The following is a 20,442-nucleotide window of genomic DNA, read 5'->3' on the forward strand; positions in this document are numbered from 1 at the left end:
TAAGCATGATTTTTGTTCAGGTTCTTCCTCCAACTGAGGTCTGGCTGGTTAAATAACAATTGGATGGTTCCCTAGGTTTGGCTAAGACCAGCAGCAGTTGAGTTCATGCCATTCATCATGAGCAAGTGACATCATTAAGGATTGTTCTGCAGTACAGATGGTTAAGTGACTGCAATTGCTAGAACATTTTGAGCTTCTAAAAATGTGAATTCACTACAAGTGGCCTCATATTTCCTCACTTCAGGTTATGATGTGATCACAGTTTCACATTCCATACAAGACAATGTACAGAGATTAATAAATCAGATTTCTATAGTAATTATTTATTTATTTATTTTTATAATAACTTCAGTACCAAGAGGACGAAAGAAAGAAGGAATATATATACACACACTCCCCGAGGGGAAAAGAAAATTAAAAACCTCAAGAAAACTGTGGTACAGCCCTATTAAAGGAAGGTGGGGCAAAGTATGTGTGGGGGGAGCCCCAATATTGTCTGGTTGCATATGAGTTGATATCCAACGATTGTAAGGGGAATCCAAATGAAATTACCTTATTGAGATAGCATCAATCTCCCAAACAATCATTCTTTCACTATCATCCATTTGCTAGGAGTCATGGTGTGGTAAGACAGAACATGGGCACAAAACTACTGATGAACTGAAGACCATGAATTTGCTTCCACCCAGTTGAAAGCTATGGGGCCAAGGAAAGCATCAGGAATGCCAAAGGAACTCACCAAGGAAAGTGCATGAGGTCTCAGTTCACTACAGAGCTTCATTACTTCTTTCCTCACTGCAGCAGCATTCTCTATTGACAGGTACCCATATCGAAGGAACGATGCATCCTCTTCCAGACAAATCATAACGTACATGGACCTCAGTAGACCCAGCACATTCTGCAAAAACATTCAAATTTCCAAAACACAAAATAGTCCTTTAGTTTCCCCCTGAAACAACGTGCACTGTACGGACACATTGTGATTGCGGAGGCAACCCTATTTTTGAATAGACAATTCATCTGTCTTATTTCACCAAATATATATATACACTAAATTGACCTTGTTTAGTACCAGAAGATAAAGGAAAATTGGCCTTGTCATACTGATGTACTTAAAATCCTAAATGCCCTTGATATTTTCATAATCCTAAACAGATATTCAGTTGTAGCTAAACTCTGAATTTCGACGAGACTTGTAGCACCATAATTTCCATTCAAACATTTTTCATGAGAGGATGCTTCTCATGATTAGAGTCATTAGACACTCATAAGGGGGGGGGGAGGAGGAACAGCAGCACCTCGGAACATCTGAAAGCACACTACCAAAGTGAGACGGACTATCATCCATGTTTTCAAGAACAAAGGGAACCATGAAATTTGGTTGCTTCTAATTCAAGTTATAGCCGCAAGTATTAGCAGAAAATCAGCTAGGAAATTTTTTAATTAAGAAATTCAATATTGCACACAAAAATAAGCAAACCCAAGACAGACCAGGTTGACTTTTGAACAGCCTGCTCTCACAAGGGTCAGTGATAGAGAATATCACCATCCAGTACCTTTTTCTTTTAGAAGGATTATGGAATTTGGAGGAGGAAGTTAATAAGCATAGTGCTCTGAGATTTTAATAAGATTATAATGAGTGCATCTCACTGGTTTTGTGTGTGAATATTAAAGCACGATCAGGGCCTCGTAGTATCACGACAGAAAATACAGGAAAGAATTTTACCTGTTTCTAATCAGTTTTCTGGACAACACAAGTAGTCCACACAGCAATATTGCTATAGTATATCAAATAGCACATGGCAGTATTCTCTTTGTTGGGAGCTTTTTTCTGGCCCCACATGAAGAAGCAACATTAGTTATAACTCACTGAGATTGCCAGTTGTTAGAGAGACAAAAGAATTGCTTCATCTCCAACCTCTATCCCTAACATGTTTGCTTTTCCCAATTTCTCATGAGAGTTATTCTCTGGTCACATTTTATACTATGTTAAGCCACATGGCACTTGTTTACTGTTTAGAACAACTGGACAATCAGGCATTTGTATCAAATGTTTAGGAACTACATGAAACACAGGAGTCTTGCCACAAATGAAATACTTCATAAGAAATAGTTCATATTGTTTACCTTTAGTGGACCACTTGAAACACGTGTCTCAGAATCAAAAAAGGTTTGTAGTACCACACGTTCTGAGTATGCTCTAGCCAAGTCTTCTGCAAGTTGATAACTCTAGTGCACAAAAAGAAAAAAAAAATGATATAGAGTGTCTTGTGTGTAAGAAAAAGAAATGGTGTGTGTGTGCGTGTGAGAGAGAGAGAGAGAGGGAAAGAATGAAAAAAAACTCACCAGGATGAATGCAAAAGCTTTGCTTTCTCCTTGTGCTTCATGCTGTGATACATCAGCTGCGAAACGCTTCAATAAATCTCGTTCTCTCAAGCAAAATATATCCATCTGATACAGACAGATGATGAAATAAGTCCATCTACCAAGACATGTCAGATCCAAAGAGCACCCAGAAAAGTTACCATGCATTACCTGGAACTTGGCGCTTCTGAGGACAGAGCTTGTAAGTTGAGCTGGAATTACAGGGCAAGGATCATTCATATGTTCCAATCCCAACCCTTTGATTGGTTTCTTCCTTTTCTGAGCTGATATATATTCTGCAAAGAGTGCCTTGCTCACCTGATTTTACACATAAAATAAAATGACATAGCTAAAACCAATTAAAAAGAAGCTTTAAGCTTTCTCTTATGTCTGAGCAATCTGTTGCTTTTTACATAGCATTATTGAGTATATATTTAAGTTGGAACATGGACTTAATTTAGTGCATCTTCTGGGTTTGGTTTCTACAGTAGATGAATAGTTAAGTAGTTGCTCGAAGTAGATGGATCAGTGACCCAAGTATATTTATAAATGTGGATCATGAGAATGAAATAAGTACCCAAGCATTACATGCTCAAACCCGCACAAAATTGTATCTATTACCTGCTGCATCAAAACATTGTTGTCTCCCTCAAAGGTAGTCTGCACATCATATTCACCTTTCAGATGACCAACACGGTTTTCTGTCTTTATACCTTGCCCCCCACAAGCCTCACGGCATTCCTGATAATGCATTGTATGAAACAGAGTGAGGAAATGGCTTCGGCAAATTGTGTACTATAAAACTACATGTCTAATTTGCCACCTGAAGTGTCCTCATGTTATGCCAGGAGAACATAGCCTTGAATGCACTGGAAACAATGTGGAGGGTTTTGCTTGTCTCAGGGGTCCTCGTCACATATATCCCTTTCAAGTAATTTCCTGCAATACTCATGGCATAACTGCAGCGAGAATTGAAGCAAAATATCATAACATCAACTCCATCCATATTAAGCATGATTTGTTATGTACAAACAAAGAAGTGCAAGGTGCATGGTTTGGGTGGGTAGTAAACATAGTCCATGCAGGCATGCACAATATTTACAAGATAAAAGATATTTGCTTATGACTATGACTCGAGTATTTCCGCAATTGTGTGCATGTTTTCCTGTACTTTTCCTACTCTATTCATGTGGCCACTGAATTTTCTTCTCACATCTATATTACAGCATGTCATGTAGGGCGCCGTTCCTGTCTGCTATTGATAATTCAATGTACATCGCAGTTCTCATCCAGTATGGTGGAACTGATACCTAATTCTCAAGTGCATCAGAATTCTAGACACTGTGGCTTGCTCTAGAGGGAAACATATGCTATTTTTTTAAGTGAAGTGACCAAACATTTAGAGACAGAAACAGGTTGGAGGTTTTTCTGAATGATTTATTCTAGGACAAGAAAGTTCTTTCAATTGGTCCTTTCAATTAACATAAAGCAAAGAGTCAACAAATTGTAATTTGAGCTCAAAGTCCAAGGCCACTCAAGTTGGCATTAAATAGTTAAAGAATAATGCTTACAACATTAAGCATGGAACAAAAAGAAATTATATGTTTTTTTTTTATTACTTGTAACATGTATAAGCTAAATACTGGTTCTCACTTCAGAAGATTAAGCATAACATGTGCACAAATAAATCAGTCGAGACATGAAGAGGTAATGCAACAGTTGTGCTGTCAGGCAAAGCAAAACAGGCTACCTGATTCGAGTCAAGTGGAGGAATGATGTGTCCAATGTGCACCATTGATAGATAGTGTTCATGCTGGATTGGTCACATGCCCAAAAACTGGTGGTTTAAACCAACATATGTCACCCACCCTGTATGGGATATCTACCCTTGCATATTTTTGGCCATAAAACCATTGCCCCTACCTTAAGTGTAGAGGAGATGAGGCTGTTGACATGGATTAATGGTAAAATAGGATAGTTACAATAAGAAACAAACACAATCAAGGTAATTTAGAAATAGCTCCAATAGGCAATAAGTTGAGGGGCAGTTGTTTTAAGTGATTTGGGCATTGTACAATGCAGGCCATTGAATGCACTATTAAGAAAGAGTAATATGGTGTAGATGTGGGGAATTAAAAGAACTGTGGGTTGATTAAAAACAACCTTGGGAGAGGTAGTGAGAAGAGTGATGCAGATGCACGATGGATTTAGGAAAAAAAAAATCTTTTTGATTTGATTTTCTTTTGTTTTAGAAACAATTTCTTTGAAATTAGTTAGTTTCTAATTTTAGATTAGTTTCCATTTTAAATTAGTTGCCATTAATTTTCTATTTTTTTCTTTATATTGGACATGTAAACGATGAAGAAGTTCAGTTTTAGATTTTGGCGAATAGAAGTACGATTAAGAGTTGTTGGATTTGAAACCATGGCTGCCGATTCCCCCTTCTTCTCCCTCTAAAATTTTCCAGTTTCTTCTCTTCTTTCTCTTTTCATTCTCTTCTTCCTTTTTATTATTCTGGTTTCTTTCCCTTTCCCTGTTTTGGGCGATCATCTCAGGCTTACGAGAAGTGTTGCTGAATCAATAAATCCCATCGACTGCATCTGGGATTTGGATCGAAGGTTTGGGTGCCATATGCGAACCAAACCCTTGAGCTCTTTCCTTCAAAGCCCTCTTCCATAGTGAGCAGGTCAATGAGTTGCAGATCATACCTGCAACTATCGCTGTTCCAAGTTTCAGACTCAATACTCCATGTATTGCTTAAATCTGTGAATTATACTGGTTAGGGTTGATCCAGCAAGCCTAGGCGACAGTAAATCTGGAATTTCTGAGCTGTTGAAGGAGTTTCCTGTGGCTGAAGCTGATTTCCTCTTGGGTGTTCCACCGCCTCCTGCTTTGGCTGTCTAGAAGTTGAAGACAACCCCTAATATCACAATCATGGGTTTCTTTATTCAACAAGGTGATTTCTCTTATCTATTATTCTTTTGTCCTTTGTGTTTTCAAAATACCCCTACTTTTCTTCTTTTTTACCCTCTAACATTTGCCTTACTTTTGCTTCCTAATTCATCCCTCCATAATAATTCTAATCCCCTTCATATCCCATCAGTTACTTTAACCTCCTTTCATCCTTTTAAGATCCCTTTTATTTACAAGTCTGCCACTCTTTTCTAGGTTTCTTGTAATTACTAAACTGCCACCTCCCTTGAGTTTCAGTTAATTACAAAACTGTCATTACTCTTTATATTTTGAATTTACTACTTTATTGTGGGCCCTAAGCGATCTGATTCCTGTTATTGGAACCGAGATCCGCATCAAGTGGTATCAGAGCAAAATTTCCTGCACTTCCCTAACCATGACAGGTAACGTTACCAATGCTGAGTTGAACAAATTGTATCGCGAGTTAGCCGAGAACCAACAGAATACTGATGCTAGGCTTGAGAGGACTGAAGCCAAGTTTGACAAGTTTATGGAAGAGATGACTGCCTTTATGAAGAGGGCCGACAAGCGAGCTGAAGAAGGATCCTCTACATTACCTCCTCAGCTCAACACTTTACGGATCAAAGATACAGCTCAGAGGCAGCAACTTGATCTAGTTGTTCCACAGGATGTTACCCCGGCAATTTTCTGACAGAGATTATGGCATCAAAGTTGAGGTTCCCGAGTTCAATGGTGAAAGTTGAGGTTCCCGAGTTCAATGGTGAAAAGGGACCTGAGGAATTTCTTGATTGGCTTACCAAAGTGGAGAGAATTTTTGCGTATAAGTCTCTTCCAAACGTGAAGAAGTGTGAACTCATCATCACCAAGTTTATTGGGTATGCATGTTCATGGTGGGATGATGTACTACATGCAAGGTTTGTCAGAAGACTTGGACCCGTTACCAATTGGGAGGTCATGAAGCAAATCCTGACTGAAAAATTTGTTCCCCTTAATTATGAAAAGGTAATGTTTCATAAATTACTTAACTTGCAACAAGAGAACAAAGATGTGGATTCCTACACCCTCGAATTCTACAAACTGTCTTCAAGGTGTCGACTTCAGGAAACAGACCAGCAACGGGTGATGCGATATATCAGTGGGTTAAGTACTGAGATTCGACTTGAGTTGGCTAACACTGATTTCAGGTCTGTTGATGTGGCAGCAGCTCATGCCAAGACAGCTGAAGAGAAGTCCATTTATTGGAAGGGTATGCTCAAGACTCCTTCAGTTCATAGACCTCCACCACGTATGGAGGAAAAGAAGCCTGAAGCTCGCAGAGGTGAAGAAAAAAGGTCAGAGTTCAACAAGGATAGTGTTGGGGTGAAGAATATCATATGCCATAGTTGTGGCGAGAAGGGTCACTATTCCAACAAGTGTCCCAACAGGACTCGTTCTGTGAACGTAGTAGAGAAGCAGCCGACAGAGAAGAGTGAAGATGAATCTCATTTATATCCTTATCCGCTCGAGGACGATGATATTGTCGATGATGAAGATGAGGATGTAGAAGCTCATTCAGCTAGCCTTTCATCCTTTTTCGAATAGACTAGTTGATAAGGCTCTTCTCTTCAGACAGAAGGGTCCTTTCCTGCACGTCTCCGACCATACTGATGTTCATGCAGTTGTTGATACTGGGGCAGAAGCAAATTTTATAGCTGCTGAATTTGTTCGAGCACACAACCTTCCACAGAAGCAGCTTTTCAAGAAGATTCACGTGCGAGGTTTTGGACCCACAGCTCGAGAAGAGGCCACTGCAGTTGTTCGAGTACACTTACAGTTTGGGCCACTACAGTACCATGTGACTTGCTTGGTCACCCCATTGGCATACTGTGACATTCTTCTAGGGCGACCTTGGCAGCGACATGTAGGCATTCTCTACAATGGCGCACGGAACACCATCAAGGTGAAGCAAGGAGGTCGTATGTAGTTAATGAGGCCACAAGCATTATCAGACATGCCACGTCGTCGACTGACTCCTGCTCCAGTGACATGTCAGCCTACTCTCCCTCCTCTTGGAGTTATATTCCCATCTTCTGTTTCGAAATACATGCCACCTCATTGGCGAGCGATTTACAAAGGAGTCTTGGGAGCACGACCTAAACTCGACTCTTTTAAGACCGGGAGAGCTGATGCAGATGCACGATGGATTTAGGAAAAAAAAACTTTTTGATTTGATTTTCTTTTGTTTTAGAAACAATTTCTTTGAAATAAGTTAGTTTCTAATTTTAGATTAGTTTCCATTTTAAATTAGTTGCCATTAATTTTCTATTTTTTTCTTTATATTGGACATGTAAACGATGAAGAAGTTCAGTTTTAGATTTTGGCGAATAGAAGTACGATTAAGAGTTGTTGGATTTGAAACCATGGCTGCCGATTCCCCCTTCTTCTCCCTCTAAAATTTTCCAATTTCTTCTCTTCTTTCTCTTTTCATTCTCTTCTTTTTATTATTCTGGTTTCTTTCCCTTCCCCTGTTCTGAGCGATCATCTCAGGCTTACGAGAAGTGTTGCTGAATCAATAAATCCCATCGACTGCATCTGGGATTTGGATCAAAGGTTTGGGTGCCATATGCAAACCAAACCCTTGAGCTCTTTCCTTCAAAGCCCTCTTCCATAGTGAGCAGGTCAATGAGTTGCAGATCATACCTGCAACTATCGTTGTTCCAAGTTTCAGATTCAATACTCCATGTATTGCTTAAATCTGTGAATTATACTGATACTGGTTAGGGTTGATCCAGCAAGCCTAGGTGACAGTAAATCTGGAATTTCTGAGCTGTTGAAGGAGTTTCCTGTGGCTGAAGCTGATTTCCTCTTGGGTGTTCCATCGCCTCCTGCTTTGGTTGTCTAGAGATTGAAGACAACCCCTAATATCACAATCGTGGGTTTCTTTATTCAAAAAGGTGATTTCTCTTATCTATTATTCTTTTGTCCTTTGTGTTTTCAAAATACCCCTACTTGTCTTCTTTTTTACCCTCTAACATTTGCCTTACTTTTGCTTCCTAATTTATCCCTCCATAATAATTCTAATCCCCTTCATATCCCACCAGTTACTTTAACCTCCTTTCATCCTTTTAAGATACGCACCGATACTTAAAACCTGCTGCCACTCCTTTCTAGGTTTCTTGTAATTACTAAACTGCCACCTCCCTTGAGTTTCAGTTAATTAAAGAACTATCATTACTCTTTATATTTGGAATTTACTACTTTATTGTGGGCCCTAAGCGATCCGATTCCTGTTCTTGGAACCGGGATCCGCATCAAAGAGACTGATGCAGTTCATAAGAACATGAAAGGCAGCAGCAAACCAGGCCATTGAACCGAACCAAGAATGGACCAATATGTTTAATTTTGAATGTCCAATGGGTTATATGGGTCATGAGCTCAGTATTTTGGTATTATAATGGTACAAACATTTGGATTTGAGTCCTTTACGGGATTAAGTAGCTAGGCTCTATTTTGTTAAGATTCTATATATCTTCTCCTTTGAAGAAAACTCTAGTTGTAAGGGATTTTCCTAACCATACAAGTTTCCAAATTTCCTTCTTTCCATTAAGTTATAAATAAGGAATAGGGGATCATACCCCCTAGCAATGATTTGAAAATTTTTATTTTTTATTTTTTATGCTTATGCTTGTTGATTTCTGTGAGATTCAGAACTCCTTTGCTGTGAGGAGTAGTGAAGTCCTTGGTGGGATGGCAAGTTGGACTGGTGAGTGGTGAGATGCTAGCCAAGTTCTAGGTAGGAAGCATAGTTCATATCCTTCATCTTCTATCTTGTATCTTTTTCTTGTTCTCTTTTCCAATCACTTTCTATTATTGATAGCAGTATTCTGTCATAGTTTGAACCTTGGGGCAGCACCATTCTTTGCCTCGTTTCTGGCATTCCTTTTGGTTACTATTTTACACAACACTTGCTATTATGTTTGAACTACTCTCTCTAGTTGCTAATCTGTGAGTTATGATTCTGTTCTCTAATTTCTAATTTGGTAGTTTCCATTTTCTATATTCACTTTCTGTGTTGGTTTTCCAGTTATTAAATCCATCCACTCACTTTCTATTTCTGTTTCTCTTGGTATTCTACCTTCTAGTTGCTGCCACAATGATGTTTCTAACTCTGATTCCAATTTTCCTGCAAGTAATTATTTTAGTAATCTCCTAATATGCTCAAATCTGAAAGTTGGTTCTAGTTCAAATTTTAAGGGTATATTATGTGTCCTTATTAACCCACTCGATCAGAATTTTGGCCACGTCAGACTTGTCTTTTCTCTGTTTAATTAAATCCCAGTTGCTGGTTTTGGTTCATATACTCCCTCCGATTCTGGAGTTACATGAGGTTTTCTAACCCTAATCCTTAAGTGATATACCCCATTCAAGGATTAATGTTTCGGTCGCTGTGTCGATTGGGTAATTTTAAGAGACATACTGGAGCATATCGTATCATATTGGAGATACACAAGATACACTAAAGATACGCATATAAATGGATATGATACACATGGAAATACAAATTTGCATAAAAAAACTGTATAAATAAGTAATATATAACATTTATCATGCATAAACACTAAAATGGAAAGCACCATATTGAGAGATAAGTGCAACAAAAACAACAACAACAGAGCCTGATCCCAACTAAATGGGGTTGCCTACATGGATCCGCAAGAGGGCAAGATAAAAAGTAAAAGAAAGAAAAAGAGAAAAGAAACATAGCAAAGCAACACCTCCGGGACATGCCACCTAAATGCGATCGGCAACATGGATCTTTTTCCTCCAAACTGCTCTATTCGATGTCATACTATGATACAGACATAATTTTTGCATGTCTTTCCTTACCAACTCACCAATGGTCATTTTAGGCTTGCTCCTAGCTCTTTTAGCTCATTCTATCTGGATTTGATCCTCCTTACAGGTGCATTCAACAAAGGCGCTAAACATGGCCAACTACCTCAAGCAGGATCCTCTGAGTTTGTCCTGAATCGGAGCAACTCCCAAATCAGCTCTAACCCGGTCATTCCTCACTCTATCACTCCTATTTGTGCCGCACATCCATCTCAACATCCTCACCTCTGCTACACTAAACCTATGTTACGCTTATTTACTGCCCAACATTTTACCCCATACATCATAGCCGGTCTTACGACTGTCTTGTAGAATTTTTCTTTAAGATTTAGAGATATATGCTGATCACACAACACTCTCGATGCACCTCTCCACTTCATCTATCCTACTTTAATCCTGTGAGACACATCATCGTCTATCTCACCTTCTTTGTTTATGATTGACCCCAAATATCTGAAGTAGTCACTTTATGGGATCTCTCCTCAAGTTTCACCACATTGTTATCCATCCTTAAGTGACTAAAGTTACACACCATATACTCTGTCTTTGTTCTACTTATCTTAAGACCCTTAGATTCCAGGGTAGATCACCATAACTCCAACTTATTGTTGATCTTTGCCATTGTCTCAGCCACTAGCACAATATCATCGGCAAAAAGCATACACCTCGGAACCTCCTTTTGAATGTTTTTGGTTAAATTATCCATTATAAACGTAAACAACTAAGGACTTAAAGCAGATCCCTAAGGGGGTGTTTGGTTCGGTAAATCTAATGTTGTGTGTATCGGATATGAATGTCAATCTTTTGATAGACATTCTTCTGAATTATGTTTCTTTTTGAAAAATCGTTTGGTTGCCTTAAGGCCAGTACATGTTTCTCACGGGTTGAGATATTGGCTTCCGTAGAGAACGTCTTTTCGCTTTCTCCTTTTATACTAGGTGGTAAAAATGTTACTCAAATCTGAGTTTAAGTGTTGAGGTAAACTCAAATTTGGAACACATCCTTTGTAATATGGTCATTCATGGGAAGTAGGATGCTCACTTATGAGGGTCATCCTAGTGGAACCAAACAACTCCAAAAATTTTGAATTATCATTCTAAAGAATGTCATCCCAAAGATTTACTGAACAAACACCCCCTAATGTAACCCAATAGTGATTGGAATCTCATTGCTCGAACCTCCCATAGTTCTCACACTCATCACGACGCCCTCATACATGTTTTTAATAATATCTACATATTTACATGACACCCCCTTCGTCTTCAATACATGCCATATAAGCTCTCTGGGGACTCCATCATACGCATTTTCTATGTCAATGAAGAACACATGGAGATTCTTCTTATAGGTTCTAAACCTTTCCATAAGCCTCCTAAGAGGGTAAATCGCTTCATCGTGGATCTCCCAAGTATAAAACTGAATTAGTTCCTTGAGATATTGGTTTCTCTTCTTATGTGGACTTCGATAACCTTTTCCCTAATTTCATGGTATGACTCATGAGTTTTACGCCTCTATAGTTGTTGTAACTCTGAATATCACCTTTATTTTTATAGATTCTGACAATAATGCTTATCCTCCATTCATCAAGCATCTTTCTCGTGCTTATAATCTTGTTAAACAACTTGGTAAGCCCGGCAACCCCACATAGTCTCAGACTCTTCCACACTTCAATTAGGACCTCATCCAAGCCTAGTGTCTTACCTACTTTCATCTTTCTTACGGCTTCTTTCTCCTCGGTCACTCTTATATTCCCTACATATCTATGACCTGATTTGTCATGTTAGATACTCATCTCACTCCTACTTGAGTTGTCCCATTCAATAATTCATACAAATACTTACCCCATATCTTGTTAATATCTTCATCCTTAACAAGCACTCTACCATCATCACTTTTAATACAACGAACATGATCGAGATCTCTACTATTCCTTTCCCGTATTTTGGCTATTTTATAGATAGAATTTTCCCCTTCCTTGGTATCTAGATTTGTACAAGTCATCATTTTTATTCGCTTATAATTTCCCCACAATCTTCCTAGCCTCATTTCTAGCAACCTTATATTTCTCTTTATCTTCCACCTCCCTTGTCCTTTGCCAAACCTTAAGATTATCCTTCTTAGCTTTGATAACTATCTGTACTTCCTCATCCCAAAACAAAGTCTCCCTAGGAGCTATTAGAGAACCCTTAGACATCCTTAGTACCTCTTTAGCAACTTTCTTAATGCGATCCGTCATATCTGTCCACATCGTGTTGGTGTCTCCTTCAAAATCCCACTTCCCTTGCTTCACCATTTTATCTGTAAAAGATGCAACGGAATAATTTTTCAATCTCCACTACCTTACCTTTGGGCAAACATATTTTCCTGGTTAACACTTCGGCAAACTAAGGCACATATCCAAGATCAGTAATCTACGTTGTGTTGTTAAGCTCTCTCCAGATATAATCTTACAGTCCTTACACTGCACCATGTCAAACCGTTGTGTAAGGAAGAAGTTAATTTGGCTAGCATGTTGTCCACTCTTCTAGGTATTCAAGTGCTCTTCTCTCTTGGGGTCATAGGAAAGGTCATAGGCAATAGCAAAGTCTAAAATTGAGGTCCCCTCCTCATTCCTCTCCCCAACTCCATATCCTCCGTGAACCTTTCCATAACCTCTCCTATCCCTACCAATGTGTTCGTTCAAATCCCCTCCCAAAATAATCTTTTCACCCGAACCAAAACCATGCATTAAATAATCCATGTATTCTCAAAACAGTAGCATACTACTTTCATCCATCCCTGCTTGGGGTGCACACACGCTAATGATGTTGACAGCGTCTTTTTCTAACACGAGATTTATGGAAAAGATCATGTCTCCAACTCTTTTAACATCTATAATATCATTGTTTAGATCTTTATCCACCACTATACCGACTCCATCTCTACCACTATGGTCTTCCGAGTACTAGAGTTTGAAATCATCCAACATCTTGGCTTTATTACCCTTCCTTCTAGTCTCTTGAATGCAAGCAATGTTAATTCTTCAAAGGATGAGGTTTCTTACATGTAGTAATAGTTTGTTGTTAACTTTCTGAGAAGTTTTAAAATATGTGAAAAAATTGATGCAACAATTCATCTTTGATGCAATGTTTAGTTTTAAAAAAAAAAATCGAGTTTTTTCAACTTACTTGTTTTGTGCTATCTTTAGGTTCAATGGATGAAATTTTTATGATTCAATCCTCTAACATCAATTTGATTGTAGATTTTGGTCGTTTTCTATGAATGATTCAAAGCCCCAAGCCTATGAAATGAAAGGGAGATCGACTCTGCAATTGTGCTTTAAATTTTGGAAACTTAAGTACCACCAGCAAGAAGAACATACTTTGTTTGAAAAGTGAAATAGATTCTATATATACGTATCAGTGTATCGGTTGTGTATCGATGCGTATCAGTATGTATCGGTTGCGTATCGATGCATATCATATCGAGAGACCTTATTACATGTTATACAATCTCATGTAAGAAGTGAGGTTTATAGTTCTAGAGAAGTGACAATAAAATTTTAATCCAATAAAAATCAGCTCAGTGAGATAATTACGTCTTTGCAAGAAGAGGTAAGAGTCTCTTTTGATGACTCGGGTAATCAAGCAACAGGATTTCAGGCCCATTTGGTGACACAGAGAAGGCCCTCCTTGTCAATGAATACCTTATGGCAATAGCTAAGCTAATCTGGAAACAAAAAATATGAAAGAAATTATAAGAAGCTGAGTCCTAATAAAAGGAAAGATCAAATTATTAGTAGAAAGACCATGTACCTTTGAAGTGTAAATTGCACTAAGAGAAATGGTCACCCGACCTGATGTCAATGGGGCTAGGAATGCTGCAAATCTCTGAAATATCAAGTATAAACACAGAAGTCTATCTTCAAAATGCTGAGAAAGGAAAACTCGTGCCCGTATATCTTCAACATGTGTGGAAACTGTGAATCAAGAAAAGAAATATAATAGCCCTTCACACCTGATCTGCGTTTTTTATTGCACTCTGATATTGACCATCCGGTGATACATCAGCAACCGAATTCAGCAAGTTCTCTCGAGGGATCCGTACATTGTCAAACCTGAAGGCAAGAATAGGAACACCATTAGAAGTCACGAATCTCAAACTTATTGAAAGTCACCAACTATTATTCAGTACAAACTAGAAAAGGAAAATGGATTAAAGGTAGAAAAAATCTACAATTACCAGATTCGACCATTATCCACACCATTCAGACCAATTTTATGACCACAATCAGCTATACGGATGTTTGGACATATATTTCCATCTAAATCTCTGATCTGGGCTATGAATGCATGGACCCCTTGATTACTCCCATTTATATTGAGTTGAGAAAAAACTATCGCATGTGTGGCATGCTACAACAGCAGAAAGAAAATATTTGTCAGTATAAATTCAAGTATGAATTGCACAATAGAATGACCATCTTGCAAAATTACTTTCATACATCAGCAGCTCCACCAATCCAGTACTTCTGAGCTGATTCACAAGGGGTATTAATGACAAACTCTCCAGTGTTTGAGTCATAGGTGGTGATTGTTTCAATCCCTCGAACCTGAAAACAATAAGCCAAAAAGTAATTGGTGATAACAGCAGGAAAAAGAAGAAGAACAAGGAAACATAACTAAATCAAACGACCAAATAAGCTCCCCATACATTACTTCCATGTCCTAGTTCGGTCATTGCGAAGCAACCCTTAACCAGATAATCCTCAGTGTCCTTCAACCACTTCTCATGATGTCGCTTTGTCCCAAGAAATTGGATGGCACCACCCCTGTAGTCGATTAGGGAAGAAATTTTAATTAACACCATCCAATAGCTTGAAGAGGGAGCCGATTCTGCCAAGTATTGGTAACTTAAAATGCTGACTTGGTGTATCATTTTGCAAATTTGCTAGTGAATACCAAGTTAAACTTATAAATCAACCACTTCCTAAGTGAATTTTGTTCTCATCAAATCAGCACAATCCTTTTGGATTTATGCCATTTTGACATTGCAATTAACCATAACAAAAACACCAATAGAAAGCACATGAAGATCATCAGACAGAAGCAAGGAAAGAAAAGAAACGAACTAATGACAGTATCTCATTCCCGGTCTTTTGTTTGAATGAAGGTGATGAAGTAACCCAAATGAGGAAACACATGAAAGTTGCAAATAATGTATAAAAAATAAGTATCAACTCATAAAATTGGATGGCACCACCCCTGTAGTCCATTAGGGAAGGCAATGAAGTACCCAAAATCAGAATTTTCAGTATCTGACTATTTACTTTCCTGGTAAATGGAAAATAATTCCCTTTATTTCCTAGATTCATCAAATCATTCCCCTCTCCTTGTGCATCTTACCGCATGGTACACAATGTGTTTTACTTTTTTTTTTTCTTTTACTATGTTAATTACTCGAGTTCCATGATAGTGTATGGACAAGAAGAAAGTATGCCTCTGCTATACAGCTTATGGATTTATGAACAAGGTGGCTGTGCCTCTGCAATTTCCAAACCCTCAGAAAAGCACGTGAATCAGTCAAATATGGATGAAACAAAACCTTTCACTTTGATTTCTGGTTTAAGTTAGACAAAGCAAGCACTTCTGTAAATTGTTACCCCGGGGGGGGGGGGGGGGGGGGGGGGAGGGTGGATGGACCACAGTCGATCAATCTGGGAATACCTGTAGGACAGTAGGTAGGTAAGGAAACTCATACCACGCGAATCTAAATGCTTCATTAGAAAATGTATCATGGTTGATAAATTCAAAATTATAATTGCTTCAGATAGATGAGGTCTCTGAAATGCTTTTTCTATGAAAGTAGTAAGAAACAAAATAGATACAAGAATTTCGGAGGCCAAATCAATATTGCAAAGGGGAGCAATTGGGTTAAAGGGAAAAAAGAGATAAGTTAAAAAGCTCAATTAATCATAAGCAAAGAAGCCAACGGAAGTACCAGAGGTTTAAATGAACCCCGAGCTTAGTAGCAAGTGAGTGATCGTAGATAGCCAAAACTTCAAACAAAGCCAACTTCCGCCACTCCCCTTCAAGGCTTCTGGCAGTCCAGAAGCCCTTGAAAACTCCTCGATCAAGAAGATGCGCAATTCTCTTCATAGTCATCTCCCTCTGCTGCTCCATCGACTGGTTATAATCCGGCGAAACTAAAATCTTGCCGCCAGAATTTCTGCGACAAAATAGATCGCTTTGCATCATTAATCCGAACAACCAATCTCGATCTTCAAAATTGTGCCCGTCCATCAATCTACGCATCTCTCTGACATCGAATTCGAACTTCTCAGAAAGTTCAGGAGGAGAGTATTGAAGACAGATATTGGACTCGAGAGATTGAAAAGGGGAATCCATCGGTGGTTGAAGGTGTCTGGATAGAACCGAAGCTCGCCATGAGACTCGATCCGTCATGGAAGAAGACGGGGACGCCATAGGTTGATCTGAAAAAGTTCCAGAATCAGGGATTCGAGGGAGGCGAAGCAAAGTAAAGAAGAGAAGGGATAGGCCGTTAGCTCGAAGCTACCTCTGCAATCACGTTGGTAACAGTCTCTGTTCCAAAGTCCAAATAAAGAATCAAAGACAACGCCATGGTCTCGCTTCTCTTTCTCGCAAGCAGACATCTATATATGACGTGGCAGGAAACAGGATATGAGGATGCTCGCGATTGGGATTCACTTTTAGAATTTTTTCATTGGTGTGTCTTTGTACTCGCGCGTGGTCATGCTAAACTCCACTAGTCAACCCTTCTAGATGGTCAACAATTAGGAAGGATTATACTCAATGTCGTCTGGTGAGATCAAGTTGTTCTGTTTATTGTGACTTATCTTATTCTTCAAAATTATTTAATATAAATTTTAAAATATAAAACTATTTAATACAATTTTTCTGCAGAATGACAGGATATACCCTTAATTGGAAAAAAAAAAAAATTTGTCATATTAAAGGAAAAAATAAAAAGATTTTCCCTAAAATAATATTATCCCTCGTACAAAAGATGTCACTTTTGATATTATTAAAAGCATAATGTAACCAATACTATTTTTTGGGCAAAAGATAATAGGGGAGCAGTTGACGATATCCTTTTAGGTGACATTTGTTGCAATCCGGTGTGACCAGCAAGAAATCCAACCCCTCCCCCTTACAATCTTTATTTCAAACTCAAGGCCTCCAAACCACTACTTAGATGGTGCTTGGTGTGAGTCATCTTTCTTGAGCAGGAGGAGATAGTTATTTGGGACCCAGGTGATTTCTTTTTACAATAAAATTTAAGTCAGGAACTGGTTTCTCAGCTACTGCAATAGAACTAGAAGCTATTCGTAATAGAGCTCTGCTAGCACATGCACTTCACTTCAATAGATCACATTTTTTTGGGACTCTTACAATGTGATAGTTGCTCTTATTTGGATTACTGCTTATTTAGATTGGGTATCTTTTGATTTTGTAGATAATGTTTTGTGCATCTGTTCTTCTTTTTCTTCTTGTTTTTTCATTTTCACACACAAGACAAATAATGTCCTTGTTGACTATCTTACCACTGGTTCATCCAAACTCCGGCTATCTCGAGTGTGGTGGCATCGACCCCCTCCTTTCATTGTTACCCTTCGGTTGTTGCATCAATGTGTTTTACCTTGGATGCTTTCTCTTGATGAATTTTTCTTTGTTCAAAAAAAAAAAAAAATGTGTCCGAGCGCAAGTGATGCCATCGAGTGACACACCTTTAAGTGGCCATCTTAGTCTAGCACACCTTCTTCTCTCTTAAACATCTTTGGTTCTTTGTGCTTGCTATCTCGCAATATGAAGAGCACAATTGGACTTTGTAGGGTTGATTATCATGACTCACTCTCCTAATCTGCATATGAATGGGAAAGATAGAGTTTGCACTATTTTGGATAGTTTTGTAATGTCTAATAAAGTAAAGGTTAAGCAGTTTTTTTTTTTTTTTTCCATCTTTTTTGTAAAATAAAAGTCATTTATCAGTAATACCATAATTACAAATCAAAGTTCAAGGAACTGAATTTTCCTTCACCCATGTTGAAAGAGGAACTGTTTTGTCATGAACATCTATACAACCGATGCCTAAGGCGAGAGATAGTTATGATCCCAAGCAACAAGGGATGAGAGGTGTGATAGGACAAGAATCTCATCACATAATTAGGTCACTAGTGATGAGGGAATTCTTTCTACAGCTCCACTGAAGAAGAAAAACTTTGGCCCGAAAATAAATGTATACAATATCAAAATTTTCTTTTCTATAGACAATATCAAAATGGTACACTATGGAAATACCCAACCTGACTTCCTCCTCCAACCATAAATAAGAGTCGGGTTCATCCGGGCTGAGCTTAACTAAAGGCCTTAGCTTGAACCCAACCCAAGTGTAACCTAAAGCGGTTGATAAAAAGCGCCTCGGACCACTTGTGAATTGTGAAGAGATGCATGGCTTCCTATCTTTTCATGGAAAATTGGTTTCTTTCTCTTGTTTATTGTATTTTAGTAATGTGATGCTACACTAAACAAATAAATAAGGAATTTTTCATATTGACACCTCTGTATTAAATAAATATATAATATTATTCTTATATATTTTTTTAATGAAGATAAATATTGTCATTTTGCTTGGGTATTAAAAAAAAATGTGCATGACAATAGGAACTTTTGATAATTACAAATAGTAAATCATTTTCAAATTATTTTTGAAGACTCTTTTATACACTTTAGTTTAAAGAACTTTTTAGGTATATGAGAAGGAACAATTAAAAGAAAAGGATAAGTTTTCCCAAGTTTTAAGGGAGAGGGATAGGTATGCCACCGATATCAAGTATGCTAGCGTATAGCACCAATAGGAACACATGATGGAGTATCATTCAGGAAGGATATGAGGGTCATTTCAGAAAAAGGGAAAAGAGAGATATACACAATGGGTGCTAGCATACTTGATATCGACAGCATACCCAACATTTTCCCAAGTTTTAAATATACCTATATAGAGGTGTCATTTTGACGCTAAAAAAAAAAAAAAAGGGAAACCAAGATTGAACAAAAAAAAGAACAAGCTCACTTATAAGAAAAGAAAGAACAAGCTCACTTATTATTATTATTTTGAATGAAAAAAAAAAACTATATTAATAAAAACCTTTTGATATTACATTATAAATATCCTAAAGATTCGAATACGTAACTATATCGCACATCCATAAACACATCATCACCTGATTCTCCGATTTACATTTATACAAAAATGGAATAGACCAAAATCTAGAACATAATTCTCAAAAGACTGCGAAAGAAATAAATGGCTAACTTTTGCTGGAAGGCTTTGGAATAACATGCATGAAGTAAATGACCCCTCTATAAGTGAACTTGTTTCAGTGTCCTCTTTTTTTTTTTTTTTTTGAAATATACAACATTTATTCCAAAAGAATAAAGTACATTACTGATGGAGAATAGAATCTAACTCTTTGAGATTGAAAATCAATATTCTATTGTACTTACTTTCTATCTACATTGTCAAGATGTACCTTTGGTAAAAAAAAAAAAAAAAAAAAAAGATGTACCTTTGGTCCACAAAACTTTTTTAAAACAAAAGTACAATGTCAGGAGAATGCCCTCTTACCTAATTGGGCTATCAAATAAAATGTACATGAATAAATACTAATGTAAGAATAAATAAAGAGAGGGAGATCGTTGCTAAGATGTGTGGCCCCTAGACTAGCATGGGGGTATTCAACAAGGTGAGATTTTATTTTGAAGGGTAGAACAATCATTTCACACTTACTATGTTTGAGCATAGACACCATGCATCCTAACAGCCTTCTTATTTTCATCAATAAAATACTTTGGTATGTCAATTAGTCAATATATATATTGGGAAGGCTCAAATAGAACTCATTTTACATTTTTTCTCTTCTAGTATAATAGATTTTTTTTTAATGAGGGTAAACCTCGTCATTTCAAATGCCTATTCGAAAAAAATGTGCAGTTTTTAATATAACATAATGATACGACTTTGAAATTATTTTTTATTGTAAAGACATTTTCAAATTATTTTGAAAACCATTTTTTATCCTTACATTAAATAAATTATTGGAATAAAAAATTAGATAATAAAAAATTTATAGAAATTGTTTTACATCCATCCAATAATTAAAAAGATAAGATAAATTATCCACAAGGCAAACATAGTACTTTTGATTTAAATTTTCTCATAATTTTCTTTGTTGGAAAAGGATTGCATCTCCAT

The 20,442-nt window shown here is 37.6% G+C and overlaps 1 protein-coding gene across 1 annotated transcript; it reads right to left on the reverse strand.

Moving 5' to 3' along the window:
- Window positions 1-286: 286 nt before the first annotated feature.
- LOC122092067 (acyl-coenzyme A oxidase 3, peroxisomal-like) lies at window positions 287-16,811 on the reverse strand. Its single transcript, XM_042662377.1, has 13 exons — window positions 16,150-16,811; window positions 14,863-14,980; window positions 14,654-14,761; window positions 14,392-14,564; window positions 14,167-14,266; window positions 13,965-14,039; window positions 13,748-13,878; window positions 3,188-3,323; window positions 2,986-3,105; window positions 2,536-2,682; window positions 2,347-2,451; window positions 2,128-2,229; window positions 287-898 (listed from the first exon to the last, which is right to left on the reverse strand). The coding sequence occupies exons 1-13, from the start codon at window positions 16,632-16,634 to the stop codon at window positions 650-652; spliced, it is 2,049 nt and encodes a 682-aa protein (XP_042518311.1). The 5' UTR covers window positions 16,635-16,811; the 3' UTR covers window positions 287-649.
- Between the last annotated feature and the right edge of the window lie 3,631 nt (window positions 16,812-20,442).

This window comes from Macadamia integrifolia, chromosome 10 (assembly GCF_013358625.1).
Source record: "Macadamia integrifolia cultivar HAES 741 chromosome 10, SCU_Mint_v3, whole genome shotgun sequence".
NCBI lineage: Eukaryota > Viridiplantae > Streptophyta > Magnoliopsida > Proteales > Proteaceae > Macadamia > Macadamia integrifolia.

Bases quoted from the DNA above. Each gene is read 5' to 3' on its own strand.
- LOC122092067 (XM_042662377.1), bottom strand. From the start codon at position 16,634: ATGGCGTCCCCGTCTTCTTCCATGACGGATCGAGTCTCATGGCGAGCT. The intron at 2,452-2,535 runs GTAATGCATGGT...TGTCTGTATCAG, and splicing joins TCAGAAGCGCCAAGTTCCAG to ATGGATATATTTTGCTTGAG. The intron at 899-2,127 runs GTAAACAATATG...ATGTTTTTGCAG, and splicing joins TTTCAAGTGGTCCACTAAAG to AATGTGCTGGGTCTACTGAG.